The 18,351-nt window shown below is 49.9% G+C and overlaps 2 protein-coding genes across 7 annotated transcripts in view; both read right to left on the minus strand.

The window, feature by feature from the left end:
- The window catches only part of RHBDL3 (rhomboid like 3), a 65,646-nt gene that overhangs the window by 21,613 nt on the left and 25,682 nt on the right, over positions 1-18,351 (minus strand). The window contains exon 1 of one of the 6 annotated variants that reach the window (XM_072131907.1): positions 8,466-8,661. The exons of 4 other annotated variants lie outside the window; for them this stretch is intronic. The gene's annotated coding sequence lies outside the window, so the exon portion shown is untranslated. Of the gene's footprint in view, positions 1-1,559; positions 1,585-8,465; positions 8,662-18,351 lie in introns of those variants that run through there. One more of the 6 variants, XM_072131908.1, reaches the window with a different exon arrangement.
- On the minus strand, positions 4,032-6,330 carry LOC140108720 (uncharacterized). The gene is made up of 4 exons (XM_072131911.1): positions 6,312-6,330; positions 5,665-5,910; positions 5,485-5,504; positions 4,032-4,461 (listed from the first exon to the last, which is right to left on the minus strand). Exons 1-4 carry the CDS (start codon positions 6,328-6,330, stop codon positions 4,135-4,137), a joined length of 612 nt encoding a protein of 203 aa, XP_071988012.1. The 3' UTR covers positions 4,032-4,134.

An 18,351-nucleotide genomic window follows, 5' to 3' on the forward strand; every position in this document is an offset into this window, starting at 1 on the left:
CTTCTCCTTCCCCTCTCCTTTCTCTTCCTTCCTGCTCACATTCTCCTTCGCCTCTCCTTTCTCTTCCTTTCTGCTCACCTTCCCCTCTCCTTCCTTTCTGCTCACCTTCTCCTTCCCCTCTCCTTTCTGCTCACCCCCTCCTTTCCCTTCCTCTCCTTCCTGCTGACCTTCCCCTTCTTCTTCCTTCCCGCTTACCCTTTTCTTCCTCTTTTTCCTTTCTGCTCACCTTCTCCTTCCCCTCTCTTTTCTCTTCCTTTTTGCTCAACTTTCCCTTCCCCTCTCCTTTCTCTTCCTTTCTGCTCACCTTTTCCTTCCCCTCTCCTTTCTCTTCCATTCTGCTCACCTTCTTTTTCCCCTCTCCTTTCTTTTCCTTTCTCCTCACCTTCTCCTTCCCCTCTCCTTTCTCTTCCTTTCTGCTCACCTTCTCCTTCCCCTCTCCTTTCTCTTCCTTTCTGCTCGCCTTCTCCTTCCCCTCTCCTTTCTCTTCCATTCTGCTCACCTTCTCCTTCCCCTCTCCTTTCTCTTCCTTTCGGCTCACCTTCTCTTTCCCCTCTCCTTTCTCCTACTTTCTCCTCACCTTCTCCTTCCCCTCTCCTTTCTCTTCCTTTCTGCTCACCTTCCACTTTACTTCCTCTTCCTTCCCGCTTACTTTTTTCTTCCTCTTCTTCTTTCCTGCTCACCTTCTCCTTCGCCTCTCCTTTCTCTTCCATTCTCCTCACCTTCTCTTTCCCCTCTCCTTTCTCTTCCTTTCTGCTCACCTTCTCCTTCCCCTCTCCGTTCTCTTCCTCTCTGCTCACCTTCTCCTTCCCCTCTCCTTCCTCTTCCTTTCTGCTCACCTTCTCCTTCCCCTCTCCTTTCCCTTCCTCTCCTTCCTACTCACCTTCCCCTTTACCTCCTCTTCCTTCCCGCTTACCATTTTCTTCCTCTTCTTCTTTCCTGCTCATCTTCTATTTTACTTCCTCTTCCTTCCTGTTTACCTTTTCCTTCATCTTCTCCTGTCCTGCTCACCTTCTCCATAACCTCTCCTTTCTCTTCCTTTCTGTTCACCTTTTCCCTCCCCTCTCCTTTCTCTTCTTTCCCGCTCACATTCTCCTTCCCCTCTCGTTTCTCTTCCTTCCTGCTCACATTCTCCTTCTTTCTCTTCCTTTCTGCTCACCTTCTATTTTACTTCCTCTTCCTTCCTGCTTACCTTTTCCTTCCTCTTCTCCTGTCCTGCTCATATTCTCCTTCCCCTCTCCTTTCTCTTCCTTTCTGCTCACCTTCTCCTTCCCCTCTCCTTTCTCTTGCTTTCTGTTCACCTTCTCCTTCCCCTCTCCTTTCTCTTCTTTCCCGCTCACATTCTCCTTCCGCTCTCATTTCTCTTCCTTCCTGCTCACCTTCTCCTTTCCCTCTCCTTTCTCTTCCTTCCTGCTCACATTCTTCTTCCCCTCTCTTTTCTCTTCCTTTCTGCTCACCTTCTCCTTCCCCTCTCCTTTCTCTTCCTTTCTGCTCACCCCCTCCTTTCCCTTCCTCTCCTTCCTGCTGACCTTCCCCTTTACTTCTTCTTCCTTCCCGCTTACCTTTTTCTTCCTCTTCTTCTTTCCTGCTCACCTTCTCCTTCCCCTCTCTTTTCTCTTCCTTTCTGTTCACCTTTCCCTTCTCCTCCTTTCCGCTCACCTTTTCCTTCCTCTCTCCTTTCTCTTCCTTTCTGCTCACCTTTCCCTTCCTTTCTGCTCACCTGTTCCTTCCCCTCTCCTTTCTCTTCCATTCTGCTCACCTTTTCCTTCCCCTTCCCCTCTCCTTCCTTTCTGCTCACATTCTCCTTCCCCTCTCCTTTCTCTTCCATTCTGCTCACCTTTTCCTTCCCCTTCCCCTCTTCTTCCTTTTTGCTCACATTCTCCTTCCCCTCTCCTTTCTCTTCCTTTCTGCTCACCTTCTCCTTCCCCTCTCCTTTCTCTTCCTTCCAGCTCACCTTCTCCTTCCCCTCTCCGTTCTCTTCCTTTCTGCTCACCTTCTCCTTCCCCTCTCCTTCCTCTTCCTTTCTGCTCACCTTCTCCTTCCCCTCTCCTTTCCCTTCCTCTCCTTCCTACTCACCTTCCCCTTTACCTCCTCTTCCTTCCCGCTTACCATTTTCTTCCTCTTCTTCTTTCCTGCTCATCTTCTATTTTACTTCCTCTTCCTTCCTGTTTACCTTTTCCTTCATCTTCTCCTGTCCTGCTCACCTTCTCCATCCCCTCTCCTTTCTCTTCCTTTCTGTTCACCTTTTCCCTCCCCTCTCCTTTCTCTTCTTTCCCGCTCACATTCTCCTTCCCCTCTCGTTTCTCTTCCTTCCTGCTCACATTCTCCTTCTTTCTCTTCCTTTCTGCTCACCTTCTATTTTACTTCCTCTTCCTTCCTGCTTACCTTTTCCTTCCTCTTCTCCTGTCCTGCTCATAGTCTCCTTCCCCTCTCCTTTCTCTTCCTTTCTGCTCACCTTCTCCTTCCCCTCTCCTTTCTCTTGCTTTCTGTTCACCTTCTCCTTCCCCTCTCCTTTCTCTTCTTTCCCGCTCACATTCTCCTTCCCCTCTCATTTCTCTTCCTTCCTGCTCACCTTCTCCTTTCCCTCTCCTTTCTCTTCCTTCCTGCTCACATTCTTCTTCCCCTCTATTTTCTCTTCCTTTCTGCTCACCTTCTCCTTCCCCTCTCCTTTCTCTTCCTTTCTGCTCACCCCCTCCTTTCCCTTCCTCTCCTTCCTGCTGACCTTCCCCTTTACTTCTTCTTCCTTCCCGCTTACCTTTTTCTTCCTCTTCTTCTTTCCTGCTCACCTTTTCCTTCCCCTCTCTTTTCTCTTCCTTTCTGTTCACCTTTCCCTTCCCCTCTCCTTTCTCCTCCTTTCCGCTCACCTTTTCCTTCCTCTCTCCTTTCTCTTCCTTTCTGCTCACCTTTCCCTTCCTTTCTGCTCACCTGTTCCTTCCCCTCTCCTTTCTCTTCCATTCTGCTCACCTTTTCCTTCCCCTTCCCCTCTCCTTCCTTTCTGCTCACATTCTCCTTCCCCTCTCCTTTCTCTTCCATTCTGCTCACCTTTTCCTTCCCCTTCCCCTCTTCTTCCTTTCTGCTCACATTCTCCTTCCCCTCTCCTTTCTCTTCCTTTCTGCTCACCTTCTCCTTCCCCTCTCCTTTCTCTTCCTTCCAGCTCACCTTCTCCTTCCCCTCTCCTTTCTCTTCCATTCTGCTCACCTTCTCCTTCCCCTCTCTTTTCTCTTCCTTTCTGCTCACCTTCTCCTTCCCCTCTCTTTTCTCTTCCTTTCGGCTCACCTTCTCTTTCCCCTCTCCTGTCTCTTCCTTTCTCCTCACCTTCTCCTTCCCCTCTCTTTTCTCTTCCTTTCTGCTCACCTTCTCCTTCCCCTCTCATTTCTCTTCCTTTCTGCTCACCTTCCCCTTTACTTCCTCTTCCTTGCTACTCACTTTTTTCTTCCTCTTCTTCTTTCCTGCTCAGCTTCTCCTTTCTCTTCCTTTCTGCTCACCTTTTCCTTCCCCTCTCCTTTCTCTTCCTCTCTGCTCACCTTCTCCTTCCCCTCTCCTTTCTCTTCCTTTATGCTCACCTTCTCCTTCCCCTCTCATTTCTCTTCCTTTTTGCTCACCTTCCCCTTTACTTCCTCTTCCTTCCCACTTACTTTTTTCTTCCTCTTCTTCTTTCCTGCTCATCTTCTCCTTCGCCTCTGCTTTCTCTTCCTTTCTGGTCACCTTCTCCTTCCCCTCTCCTTTCCCTTCCTGCTCACCTTCCCCTTTACTTCCTCTTCCTTCCCGCTTACCATTTTCTTCCTCTTCTTCTATCCTGCTCATTTTCTCCTTCAACTCTCCTTTCTCTTTCTTTATGCTCACCTTCCCATTTACTTCCTCTTCCTTCGCGCTTACCTTTTTCTTCCTCTTCTTCTTTCCTGCTCACCTTCTCCTTCCCCTCTCCTTTCTCTTCCTTTCTGCTAACCTTCTCCTTCCCCTCTCCTTTCTCTTCCTTTCTGCTCACATTTCCCTTCCTCTCTCCTTTCTCTTCCTTTCTGCTCACCTTTCCCTTCCCCTGTCCTTTCTCTTCCTTTCTGCTCACATTTTCCTTCCCCTCTCCTTTCTCTTCCTTTCAGCTCACCTTCTCCTTCCCCTCTCCATTCTCTTCCTTTCTGCTCACCTTTCCTTCCCCTCTCCTTCCTTTCTGCTCACCTTCTCCTTCCACTCTCCTTTCTCTTCCTTTCTGCTCTCCTTCTCCTTCACCTCTCCCTTCTCTTCCTTTCTGCTCACCTTCTCCTTCCCCTCTCTTTTCTCTTCCTTTCTGCTCAGCTTCCCCTTCCCTCTCCTTCCTTTCTGCTCACATTCTCCTTCCCCTCTCCTTTCACTTCCTTTCTGCTCTCCTTTCCCTTCCCCTCTCCTTTCTCTTCCTTTCTGCTCAGATTTTCCTTCCCCTCTTCTTTCTCTTCCTTTCTGCTCACCTTCTCTTTCCCCTCTCCTTTCTCTTCCTTTCTGCTCACCTTCTCATTCCCCTCTCCTTTCTCTTCCTTTCTGCTCACCTTCTCATTCCCCTCTCCTTTCTCTTCCTTTCTGCTCACTTTTCCTTCCCCTCTCCATTCTCTTCCTTTCTGCTCACCTTCTCCTTCCACTCTCCTTTCTCTTCCTTTCTGCTCTCCTTCTCCTTCACCTCTCACTTCTCTTCCTTTCTGCTCACCTTCTCCTTCCCCTCTCCTTTCTCTTCCTTTCTGCTAACTTTCCCTTTACTTCCTTTTCCTTCCCATTTACATTTTTCTTCCTCTTCTTCTTTCCTACACACCTTCTCTTTCCCCTCTCCTTTCTATTTCTTTCTGCTCACGTCTCCCTTCCCCTCTCCTTTCTCTTCCTTTCTGCTCACCTTTTCCTTCCCCTCTCCTTTCTCTTCATTTCTGCTCACCTTTTCCTTCCCCTCTCCTTTCTCTTCCTTTCTGCTCAGCTTCCCCTTCCCTCTCCTTCCTTTCGCTCACATTCTCCTTCCCCTCTCCTTTCACTTCCTTTCTGCTCTCCTTTCCCTTCCCCTCTCCTTTCTCTTCCTTTCTGCTCAGATTTTCCTTCCCCTCTTCTTTCTCTTCCTTTCTGCTCACCTTCTCTTTCCCCTCTCCTTTCTCTTCCTTTCTGCTCACCTTCCCCTTCCCTCTCCTTCCTTTCGCTCACATTCTCCTTCCCCTCTCCTTTCTCTTCCTTTCTGCTCACCTTTTCTTTCCCTTCTCCTTTCTCTTCCTTTCGGCTCACCTTCTCCTTCCCCTCTCCTTTCTCTTCCTTTCTGCTCACCTTCCCCTTCCCCTCTCTTTTCTCTTCCTTTATGCTCACCTTCCCCTCTCCTTCCTTTCTGCTCACCTTCTCATTCCCCTCTCCTTTCTCTTCCTTTCTGCTCACCTTCTCCTTCCCCTCTCCTTTCTCTTCCTTTCTGCTCACCTTTTCCTTCCCCTCTCCTTTCTCTTCCTTTCTGCTCACATTCTCCTTCCCCTCTCCTTTCTCTTCCTTTCTGCTCACTTTCCCTTTACTTCCTTTTCCTTCCCATTTACATTTTTCTTCCTCTTCTTCTTTCCTACACACCTTCTCTTTCCCCTCTCCTTTCTATTTCTTTCTGCTCACGTCTCCCTTCCCCTCTCCTTTCTCTTCCTTTCTGCTCACCTTTTCCTTCCCCTCTCCTTTCTCTTCATTTCTGCTCACCTTTTCCTTCCCCTCTCCTTTCTCTTCCTTTCTGCTCAGCTTCCCCTTCCCTCTCCTTCCTTTCGCTCACATTCTCCTTCCCCTCTCCTTTCTCTTCCTTTCTGCTCTCCTTTCCCTTCCCCTCTACTTTCTCTTCCTTTCTGCTCAGATTTTCCTTCCCCTCTTCTTTCTCTTCCTTTCTGCTCACCTTCTCTTTCCCCTCTCCTTTCTCTTCCTTTCTGCTCACCTTCCCCTTCCCTCTCCTTCCTTTCGCTCACATTCTCCTTCCCCTCTCCTTTCTCTTCCTTTCTGCTCACCTTTTCTTTCCCTTCTCCTTTCTCTTCCTTTCGGCTCACCTTCTCCTTCCCCTCTCCTTTCTCTTCCTTTCTGCTCACCTTTTCCTTCCCCTCTCCTTTCTCTTCCTTTCTGCTCACATTCTCCTTCCCCTCTCCTTTCACTTCCTTTCTGTTCTCCTTTCCCTTCCCCTCTCCTTTCTCTTCCTTTCTGCTCAGATTTTCCTTCCCCTCTTCTTTCTCTTCCTTTCTGCTCACCTACTCTTTCCCCTCTCCTTTCTCTTCCTTTCTGCTCACCTTCTCATTCCCCTCTCCTTTCTCTTCCTTTCTGCTCACCTTCTCATTCCCCTCTCCTTTCTCTTCCTATCTGCTCACCTTTCCTTCCCCTCTCCATTCTCTTCCTTTCTGCTCACCTTCTCCTTCCACTCTCCTTTCTCTTCCTTTCTGCTCTCCTTCTCCTTCACCTCTCACTTCTCTTCCTTTCTGCTCACCTTCTCCTTCCCCTCTCCTTTCTCTTCCTTTCTGCTCACTTTCCCTTTACTTCCTTTTCCTTCCCATTTACATTTTTCTTCCTCTTCTTCTTTCCTACATACCTTCTCCTTCCCCTCTCCTTTCTATTTCTTTCTGCTCACGTCTCCCTTCCCCTCTCCTTTCTCTTCCTTTCTGCTCACCTTTTCCTTCCCCTCTCCTTTCTCTTCATTTCTGCTCACCTTTTCCTTCCCCTCTCCTTTCTCTTCCTTTCTGCTCACCTTCCCCTTCCCTCTCCTTCCTTTTGCTCACATTCTCCTTCCACTCTCCTTTCTCTTCCTTTCTGCTCTCCTTCTCCTTCACCTCTCCCTTCTCTTCCTTTCTGCTCACCTTCTCCTTCCCCTCTCCTTTCTCTTCCTTTCTGCTCACCTTTCCTTCCCCTCTCCTTTCTCTTCCTTTCTGCTCACCTTCTCATTCCCCTCTCCTTTCTCTTCCTTTCTGCTCACCTTCTCATTCCCCTCTCCTTTCTCTTCCTTTCTGCTCACCTTCTCATTCCCCTCTCCTTTCTCTTCCTTTCTGCTCACCTTCTCATTCCCCTCTCCTTTCTCTTCCTTTCTGCTCACCTTTCCTTCCCCTCTCCTTTCTCTTCCTTTCTGCTCACCTTCTCATTCCCCTCTTCTTTCTCTTCCTTTCTGCTCACCTTCTCATTCCCCTTTTCTTTCTCTTCCTTTCTGCTCACCTTCTCTTTCCCCTCTCCATTCTCTTCCTTTCTGCTCACCTTCTCCTTCCAATCTCCTTTCTCTTCCTTTCTGCTCTCCTTCTTTTTCACCTCTCCCTTCTCTTCCTTTCTGCTCTCCTTCTCCTTCACCTCTCCCTTCTCTTCCTTTCTGCTCACTTCCCCTTTACTTCCTTTTCCTTCCCATTTACCTTTTTCTTCCTCTTCTTCTTTCCTGCACACCTTCTCCTTCCCCTCTCCTTTCTCTTTCTTTCTGCTCACGTCTCCCTTCCCCTCTCCTTTCTCTTCCTTTCTGCTCACCTTTTCCTTCCCCTCTCCCTTCTCTTCATTTCTGCTCACCTTCTCCTTCCCCTCTCCTTTCTCTTCCTTTCTGCTTACCTTCTCCTTCCCCTCTCCTTCCTTTCTGCTCACATTCTCCTTCCCCTCTCCTTTCTCTTTCTTTCTGCTCACCTTTTCCTTCCCCTCTCCTTTCTCTTCATTTCTGCTCACCTTCTCCTTCCCCTCTCCTTTCTCTTCCTTTCTGCTTACCTTCTCCTTCCCCTCTCCTTCCTTTCTGCTCACATTCTCCTTCCCCTCTCCTTTCTCTTCCTTTCTGCTCACCTTCTACTTCCACTCTCCTTTCTTTTCCTTTCTGCTCACCTTCCTCTCTCCTTTCTCTTCCTTCCCACTTACCTTTTTCTTCCTCTTCTTCTTTCCTGCTCACCTTCTCCTTTCCCTCTCCTTTCTCTTCCTTTCTGCTCACCTTCTCCTTCCCCTCTCCGTTCTCTTCCTTTCTGCTTACCTTTCCCTTCCCTTCCTCTCTCCTTTCTCTTCCTTTCTGCTCATCTTCTCCTTCCCCTCTCCTTTCTCTTCCTTTCTGCTCACCTTCTCCTTTCTCTCCTTTCTGCTCACCTTCTCCTTCCACTCTCCTTTCTCTTCCTTTCTGCTTACCTTTCCCTTCCCTTCCTCTCTCCTTTCTCTTCCTTTCTGCTCATCTTCTCCTTCCCCTCTCCTTTCTCTTCCTTTCTGCTCACCTTCCCCTTCCCCTCTCCTTTCCCTTCCTCTCCTTCCTGCTCACCTTTCCCTTCACTTCCTCTTCCTTCCCGCTTACATTTTTCTTCCTCTTCTTCTTTCCTGCTCACCTTCTCCTTCCCCTCTCCTTTCTCTTCCTTTCTGCTTACCTTACCTTTCCCTTCCCTTCCTCTCTCCTTTCTCTTCCTTTCTGCTCATCTTCTCCTTCCCCTCTCCTTTCTCTTCCTTTCTGCTCACCTTCCCCTTCCCCTCTCCTTTCCCTTCCTCTCCTTCCTGCTCACCTTTCTCTTCACTTCCTCTTCCTTCCCGCTTACCTTTTTCTTCCTCTTCTTCTTTCCTGCTCACTTCCTCCTTTGCCCTCCTCTCCTTCTCCTTTTCCTCCCTTCTTCCTTCCTCCCCTTGGGAGCTGGTAAGTCTTAGCACTGAGTGTGGGGCCGGGCTCACGTCCTCATGACAGAGGGTCCATTGTTATCTGGTGAGAATCTGCAGACAAAGCCGTGGCAAATGGTGGGGGTGCCCTGCACATGGTGGGGGTTATCCGCTTATGTGGAGGATTAGTCATGACACAATAGTCCTTTGTCTGGGTCTGGCGCTGGGGCGGCAGGTGCTGTGCAGTCCACATGACTCCCCCTATTCTTATGTATAATCTGGGGTCAATGCACGATGAGGTGAACCCTAGTAATGCCCCCTCTGCCCCCAGAGAGACTGCAGGACCTCTATCCCATGTGACTGGGGGGCACCAGAGCTGGGGTTATATGAGGCAGATCACAATGATGGGGGAGACTCCACAGAACCCCCAGGTCCAAAGCTACACAATCCCAATATAATATACCTGCTATACCTCCTGTATAATATCACTGCTATCTGTCCTCTCCTCATGTATAATATCACTGCTACCTGTCCTCTCTTCCTGTGTAATATCACCGCTGTCTGTCCCCTCCTCCTGTGTAATATCACCGCTACCTGTCCCCTCCTGCTGTGTAATATCACTGCTATCTGTCCTCTCCTCATGTATAATTTCACTGCACCTGTCCCCTCCTCCTGTATAATATCACTGCTACCTGTCCTCTCTTCCTGTATAATATCACCGCTACCTGTCCTCTCCTCCTGTATAATTTCACTGCTATCTGTCCTCTCCTCCTGTATAATATCACTGCTACCTGTCCTCTCTTCCTGTATAATATCACTGCTACCTGCCCCCTCCTCCTGTATAATTTCACTGCTATCTGTCCTCTCCTCCTGTATAATATCACTGCTACCTGTCCCCTCCTCCTGTGTAATATCACCGCTACCTGTCCTCTCCTCCTGTATAATTTCACTGCTATCTGTCCTCTCCTCATGTATAATATCACTGCACCTGTCCCCTCCTCCTGTATAATATCACTGCTACCTGTCCCCTCCTCCTGTGTAATATCACCGCTACCTGTCCCCTCCTCCTGTATAATATCACTGCTACCTGTCCCCTCCTCCTGTATAATATCACTGCTACCTGTCCTCTCTTTCTGTATAATATCACTGCTATCTGTCCCCTCCTCCTGTATAATATCACTGCTACCTGTCCCCTCCTCCTGTGTAATATCACTGCTACCTGTCCCCTCCTCCTGTATAATATCACTGCTATCTGTCCCCTCCTCCTGTGTAATATCACCGCTACCTGTCCCCTCCTCCTGTATAATATCACTGCTACCTGTCCCCTCCTCCTGTATAATATCACTGCTACCTGTCCCCTCCTCCTGTATAATATCACCGCTACCTGTCCCCTCCTCCTGTATAATATCACTGCTACCTGTCCCCTCCTCCTGTATAATATCACCGCTACCTGTCCCCTCCTCCTGTATAATATCACCGCTACCTGTCCCCTCCTCCTGTATAATATCACTGCTATCTGTCCTCTCCTCCTGTATAATACCACTGCTACCTGTCCCCTCCTCCTGTGTAATATCACTGCTACCTGTCCCCTTCTCCTGTATAATATCACTGCTACCTGTCCCCTCCTCCTGTATAATATCACTGCTACCTGTCTCCTCCTCCTGTATAATATCACTGCTACCTGTCCCTTCCTCCTGTATAATATCACTGCTACCTGTCCTCTCTTCCTGTGTAATATCACCGCTACCTGTCCCCTCCGCCTGTATAATATCACCACTATCTGTCCTCTCCTCCTGTATAATATCACCGCTATCTGTCCTCTCCTCCTGTATAATATCACCGCTATCTGTCCTCTCCTCCTGTATAATATCACTGCTATCTGTCCTCTCCTCCTGTATAATATCACTGCTATCTGTCCTCTCCTCCTGTATAATATCACCGCTATCTGTCCTCTCCTCCTGTATAATATCACCGCTATCTGTCCTCTCCTCCTGTATAATATCACCGCTACCTGTCCCCTCCTCCTGTGTAATATCACTGCTATCTGTCCTCTCCTCCTGTGTAATATCACCACTATCTGTCCTCTCCTCCTGTATAATATCACCGCTATCTGTCCTCTCCTCCTGTATAATATCACCGCTATCTGTCCTCTCCTCATGTATAATATCACTGCACCTGTCCCCTCCTCCTGTATAATATCACTGCTACCTGTCCTCTCTTCCTGTATAATATCACTGCTATCTGTCCCCTCCTCCTGTATAATATCACTGCTACCTGTCCTCTCTTCCTGTATAATATCACCGCTACCTGTCCTCTCCTCCTGTATAATTTCACTGCTATCTGTCCTCTCCTCATGTATAATATCACTGCTACCTGTCCCCTCCTCCTGTGTAATATCACCGCTACCTGTCCCCTCCTCCTGTATAATATCACTGCTACCTGTCCCCTCCTCCTGTATAATATCACTGCTACCTGTCCCCTCCTCCTGTATAATATCACTGCTACCTGTCCCCTCCTCCTGTGTAATATCACCGCTACCTGTCCCCTCCTCCTGTATAATATCACTGCTACCTGTCCCCTCCTCCTGTATAATATCACTGCTACCTGTCCCCTCCTCCTGTATAATATCACTGCTACCTGTCCCCTCCTCCTGTGTAATATCACCGCTACCTGTCCCCTCCTCCTGTATAATATCACTGCTACCTGTCCTCTCCTCCTGTATAATATCACTGCTACCTGTCCCCTCCTCCTGTATAATATCACTGCTATCTGTCCTCTCCTCCTGTATAATATCACTGCTATCTGTCCTCTCCTCCTGTATAATATCACTGCTATCTGTCCTCTCCTCCTGTATAATATCACCGCTATCTGTCCTCTCCTCCTGTATAATATCACCGCTATCTGTCCTCTCCTCCTGTATAATATCACCGCTACCTGTCCCCTCCTCCTGTGTAATATCACTGCTATCTGTCCTCTCCTCCTGTGTAATATCACCACTATCTGTCCTCTCCTCCTGTATAATATCACCGCTATCTGTCCTCTCCTCCTGTATAATATCACCGCTATCTGTCCTCTCCTCATGTATAATATCACTGCACCTGTCCCCTCCTCCTGTATAATATCACTGCTACCTGTCCTCTCTTCCTGTATAATTTCACTGCTATCTGTCCTCTCCTCATGTATAATATCACTGCTACCTGTCCCCTCCTCCTGTGTAATATCACCGCTACCTGTCCCCTCCTCCTGTATAATATCACTGCTACCTGTCCCCTCCTCCTGTATAATATCACTGCTACCTGTCCCCTCCTCCTGTATAATATCACTGCTACCTGTCCCCTCCTCCTGTGTAATATCACCGCTACCTGTCCCCTCCTCCTGTATAATATCACTGCTACCTGTCCCCTCCTCCTGTATAATATCACTGCTACCTGTCCCCTCCTCCTGTATAATATCACTGCTACCTGTCCCCTCCTCCTGTGTAATATCACCGCTACCTGTCCCCTCCTCCTGTATAATATCACTGCTACCTGTCCTCTCCTCCTGTATAATATCACTGCTACCTGTCCCCTCCTCCTGTATAATATCACTGCTACCTGTCCCCTCCTCCTGTATAATATCACTGCTACCTGTCCCCTCCTCCTGTATAATATCACTGCTACCTGTCCTCTCTTCCTGTATAATATCACTGCTATCTGTCCTCTCCTCATGTATAATATCACTGCACCTGTCCCCTCCTCCTGTATAATATCACTGCTACCTGTCCCCTCCTCCTGTATAATATCACTGCTATCTGTCCCCTCCTCCTGTGTAATATCACCGCTACCTGTCCCCTCCTCCTGTATAATATCACTGCTACCTGTCCCCTCCTCCTGTATAATATCACTGCTACCTGTCCCCTCCTCCTGTATAATATCACCGCTACCTGTCCCCTCCTCCTGTGTAACATCACTGCTACCTGTCCCCTCCTCCTGTATAATATCACCGTTACCTGTCCCCTCCTCCTGTATAATATCACTGCTACCTGTCCCCTCCTCCTGTATAATATCACCGCTACCTGTCCCCTCCTCCTGTATAATATCACCGCTACCTGTCCCCTCCTCCTGTATAATATCACCGCTACCTGTCCCCTCCTCCTGTATAATATCACTGCTACCTGTCCCCTCCTCCTGTATAATATCACCGCTACCTGTCCCCTCCTCCTGTATAATATCACCGCTACCTGTCCCCTCCTCCTGTATAATATCACCGCTACCTGTCCCCTCCTCCTGTATAATATCACTGCTACCTGTCCCCTCCTCCTGTATAATATCACTGCTACCTGTCCCCTCCTCCTGTATAATATCACCGCTACCTGTCCCCTCCTCCTGTATAATATCACCGTTACCTGTCCCCTCCTCCTGTATAATATCACTGCTACCTGTCCCCTCCTCCTGTATAATATCACCGCTACCTGTCCCCTCCTCCTGTATAATATCACCGCTACCTGTCCCCTCCTCCTGTATAATATCACCGCTACCTGTCCCCTCCTCCTGTATAATATCACTGCTACCTGTCCCCTCCTCCTGTATAATATCACTGCTACCTGTCCTCTCTTCCTGTATAATATCACTGCTATCTGTCCTCTCCTCATGTATAATATCACTGCACCTGTCCCCTCCTCCTGTATAATATCACTGCTACCTGTCCCCTCCTCCTGTATAATATCACTGCTATCTGTCCCCTCCTCCTGTGTAATATCACCGCTACCTGTCCCCTCCTCCTGTATAATATCACTGCTACCTGTCCCCTCCTCCTGTATAATATCACTGCTACCTGTCCCCTCCTCCTGTATAATATCACCGCTACCTGTCCCCTCCTCCTGTATAATATCACTGCTACCTATCCCCTCCTCCTGTATAATATCACTGCTACCTGTCCCCTCCTCCTGTATAATATCACTGCTATCTGTCCTCTCCTCCTGTATAATACCACTGCTACCGGTCCCCTCCTCCTGTGTAATATCACTGCTACCTGTCCCCTTCTCCTGTATAATATCACTGCTACCTGTCCCCTCCTCCTGTATAATATCACTGCTACCTGTCCCCTCACCCTGTATAATATCACTGCTACCTGTCTCCTCCTCCTGTATAATATCACTGCTACCTGTCCCTTCCTCCTGTATAATATCACTGCTACCTGTCCTCTCTTCCTGTGTAATATCACCGCTACCTGTCCCCTCCGCCTGTATAATATCACCACTATCTGTCCTCTCCTCCTGTATAATATCACCGCTATCTGTCCTCTCCTCCTGTATAATATCACCGCTATCTGTCCTCTCCTCCTGTGTAATATCACTGCTACCTGTCCCCTCCTCCTGTATAATATCACTGCTATCTGTCCTCTCCTCCTGTATAATATCACCACTATCTGTCCTCTCCTCCTGTATAATATCACTGCTATCTGTCCCCATCACTGCTATCTGTCCTCTCCTACTGTATAATATCACTGCTATCTGTCCTCTCCTCCTGTATAATATCACTGCTATCTGTCCTCTCCTCCTGTATAATATCACTGCTATCTGTCCTCTCCTCCTGTATAATATCACTGCTATCTGTCCTCTCCTCCTGTATAATATCACCACTATCTGTCCTCTCCTCCTGTATAATATCACTGCTATCTGTCCTCTCCTCCTGTATAATATCACTGCTATCTGTCCTCTCCTCCTGTATAATATCACCGCTATCTGTCCTCTCCTCCTGTATAATATCACCGCTATCTGTCCTCTCCTCCTGTATAATATCACCGCTACCTGTCCCCTCCTCCTGTGTAATATCACTGCTATCTGTCCTCTCCTCCTGTGTAATATCACCACTATCTGTCCTCTCCTCCTGTATAATATCACCGCTATCTGTCCTCTCCTCCTGTATAATATCACTGCTATCTGTCCTCTCCTCCTGTATAATATCACCGCTACCTGTCCCCTCCTCCTGTATAATATCACCGCTACCTGTCCCCTCCTCCTGTATAATATCACTGCTATCTGTCCTCTCCCCCTGTATAATACCACTGCTACCTGTCCCCTCCTCCTGTGTAATATCACTGCTACCTGTCCCCTTCTCCTGTATAATATCACTGCTACCTGTCCCCTCCTCCTGTATAATATCACTGCTACCTGTCCCCTCCTCCTGTATAATATCACTGCTACCTGTCCCCTCCTCCTGTATAATATCACTGCTACCTGTCCCCTCACCCTGTATAATATCACTGCTACCTGTCTCCTCCTCCTGTATAATATCACTGCTACCTGTCCTCTCCTCCTGTATAATATCACTGCTATCTGTCCTCTCCTCCTGTATAATACCACTGCTACCTGTCCCCTCCTCCTGTGTAATATCACTGCTACCTGTCCCCTTCTCCTGTATAATATCACTGCTACCTGTCCCCTCCTCCTGTATAATATCACTGCTACCTGTCCCTTCACCCTGTATAATATCACTGCTACCTGTCTCCTCCTCCTGTATAATATCACTGCTATCTGTCCTCTCCTCCTGTATAATATCACCGCTACCTGTCCCCTCCTCCTGTATAATATCACCACTATCTGTCCTCTCCTCCTGTATAATATCACCGCTGTCTGTCCCCTCCTCCTGTGTAATATCACCGCTGTCTGTCCCCTCCTCCTATGTAATATCACTGCTACCTGTCCCCTCCTCCTGTGTAATATCACCGCTACCTGTCCCCTCCTCCTGTGTAATATCACTGCTACCTGTCACCTCCTCCTGTGTAATATCACTGCTACATGTCCCCTCCTCCTGTATAATATCACTGCCATCTGTCCTCTCCTCCCTTACCAGGGAGATGTCACCTCCACAAACACACGAATGACATCATCACACACTTGTATATGAGGTGTCTGGCAGTGTGCGGGGGTCTCCTGTGTGTATATGAGGTGTCGGGCAGTGTGCGGGGGTCTCCTGTGTGTATATGAGGTGTCGGGCAGTGTACGGGGGTCTCCTGTGTGTATATGAGGTGTCGGGCAGTGTACGGGGGTCTCCTGTGTGTATATGAGGTGTCTGGCAGTGTGCGGGGGTCTCCTGTGTGTATATGAGGTGTCTGGCAGTGTACGGGGGTCTCCTGTGTGTATATGAGGTGTCGGGCAGTGTACGGGGGTCTCCTGTGTGTATATGAGGTGTCGGGCAGTGTGCGGGGGTCTCCTGTGTGTATATGAGGTGTCTGGCAGTGTGCGGGGGTCTCCTGTGTGTATATGAGGTGTCTGGCAGTGTGCGGGGGTCTCCTGTGTGTATATGAGGTGTCTGGCAGTGTACGGGGGTCTCCTGTGTGTATATGAGGTGTCGGGCAGTGTGCGGGGGTCTCCTGTGTGTATATGAGGTGTCGGGCAGTGTACGGGGGTCTCCTGTGTGTATATGAGGTGTCTGGCAGTGTACGGGGGTCTCCTGTGTGTATATGAGGTGTCGGGCAGTGTGCGGGGGTCTCCTGTGTGTATATGAGGTGTCGGGCAGTGTGCGGGGGTCTCCTGTGTGTATATGAGGTGTCTGGCAGTGTGTGGGGGTCTCCTGTGTGTATATGAGGTGTCTGGCAGTGTACGGGGGTCTCCTGTGTGTATATGAGGTGTCGGGCAGTGTGCGGGGGTCTCCTGTGTGTATATGAGGTGTCGGGCAGTGTGCGGGGGTCTCCTGTGTGTATATGAGGTGTCGGGCAGTGTGCGGGGGTCTCCTGTGTGTATATGAGGTGTCGGGCAGTGTGCGGGGGTCTCCTGTGTGTATATGAGGTGTCGGGCAGTGTGCGGGGGTCTCCTGTGTGTATATGAGGTGTCGGGCAGTGTGCGGGGGTCTCCTGTGTGTATATGAGGTGTCGGGCAGTGTGCGGGGGTCTCCTGTGTGTATATGAGGTGTCGGGCAGTGTACGGGGGTCTCCTGTGTGTATATGAGGTGTCGGGGAGTGTACGGGGGTCTCCTGTGTGTATATGAGGTGTCGGGCAGTGTACGGGGGTCTCCTGTGTGTATATGAGGTGTCCGGCAGTGTGCGGGGGTCTCCTGTGTGTATATGAGGTGTCTGGCAGTGTGCGGGGGTCTCCTGTGTGTATATGAGGTGTCTGGCAGTGTGCGGGGGTCTCCTGTGTGTATATGAGGTGTCGGGCAGTGTACGGGGGTCTCCTGTGTGTATATGAGGTGTCGGGCAGTGTGCGGGGGTCTCCTGTGTGTATATGAGGTGTCGGGCAGTGTACGGGGGTCTCCTGTGTGTATATGAGGTGTCCGGCAGTGTACGGGGGTCTCCTGTGTGTATATGAGGTGTCTGGCAGTGTACGGGGGTCTCCTGTGTGTATATAAGGTGTCGGGCAGTGTGTGGGGGTCTCCTGTGTGTATATGAGGTGTCGGGCAGTGTGCGGGGGTCTCCTGTGTGTATATGAGGTGTCTGGCAGTGTACGGGGGTCTCCTGTGTGTATATGAGGTGTCTGGCAGTGTACGGGGGTCTCCTGTGTGTATATGAGGTGTCGGGCAGTGTACGGGGGTCTCCTGTGTGTATATGAGGTGTCGGGCAGTGTACGGGGGTCTCCTTTGCGTATATGAGGTGTCGGGCAGTGTGCGGGGGTCTCCTGTGTGTATATGAGGTGTCGGGCAGTGTGTGGGGGTCTCCTGTGTGTATATGAGGTGTCGGGCAGTGTACGGGGGTCTCCTGTGTGTATATGAGGTGTCGGGCAGTGTACGGGGGTCTCCTGTGTGTATATGAGGTGTCGGGCAGTGTACGGGGGTCTCCTGTGTGTATATGAGGTGTCTGGCAGTGTGCGGGGGTCTCCTGTGTGTATATGAGGTGTCGGGCAGTGTACGGGGGTCTCCTGTGTGTATATGAGGTGTCGGGCAGTGTACGGGGGTCTCCTGTGTGTATATGAGGTGTCGGGCAGTGTACGGGGGTCTCCTGTGTGTATATGAGGTGTCTGGCAGTGTACGGGAGTCTCCTGTGTGTATATGAGGTGTCGGGCAGTGTGCGGGGGTCTCCTGTGTGTATATGAGGTGTCGGGCAGTGTACGGGGGTCTCCTGTGTGTATATGAGGTGTCGGGCAGTGTACGGGGGTCTCCTGTGTGTATATGAGGTGTCGGGCAGTGTACGGGGGCCTCCTGTGTGTATATGAGGTGTCGGGCAGTGTACGGGGGCCTCCTGTGTGTATATGAGGTGTCGGGCAGTGTGCGGGGGTCTCCTGTGTGTATATGAGGTGTCTGGCAGTGTGCGGGGGTCTCCTGTGTGTATATGAGGTGTCTGGCAGTGTACGGGGGTCTCCTGTGTGTATATGAGGTGTCGGGCAGTGTACGGGTGTCTCCTGTGTGTATATGAGGTGTCGGGCAGTGTACGGGGGTCTCCTGTGTGTATATGAGGTGTCGGGCAGTGTGCGGGGGTCTCCTGTGTGTATATGAGGTGTCCAGCAGTGTGCGGGGGTCTCCTGTGTGTATATGAGGTGTCGGGCAGTGTACGGGGGTCTCCTGTGTGTATATGAGGTGTCGGGCAGTGTACGGGGGTCTCCTGTGTGTATATGAGGTGTCGGGCAGTGTACGGGGGTCTCCTGTGTGTATATGAGGTGTCTGGCAGTGTACGGGAGTCTCCTGTGTGTATATGAGGTGTCGGGCAGTGTGCGGGGGTCTCCTGTGTGTATATGAGGTGTCGGGCAGTGTACGGGGGTCTCCTGTGTGTATATGAGGTGTCGGGCAGTGTACGGGGGTCTCCTGTGTGTATATGAGGTGTCGGGCAGTGTACGGGGGCCTCCTGTGTGTATATGAGGTGTCGGGCAGTGTACGGGGGCCTCCTGTGTGTATATGAGGTGTCGGGCAGTGTGCGGGGGTC

The sequence above is a fragment of the Engystomops pustulosus genome, unplaced genomic scaffold, assembly GCF_040894005.1.
Source record: "Engystomops pustulosus unplaced genomic scaffold, aEngPut4.maternal MAT_SCAFFOLD_173, whole genome shotgun sequence".
Lineage (NCBI taxonomy): Eukaryota > Metazoa > Chordata > Amphibia > Anura > Leptodactylidae > Engystomops > Engystomops pustulosus.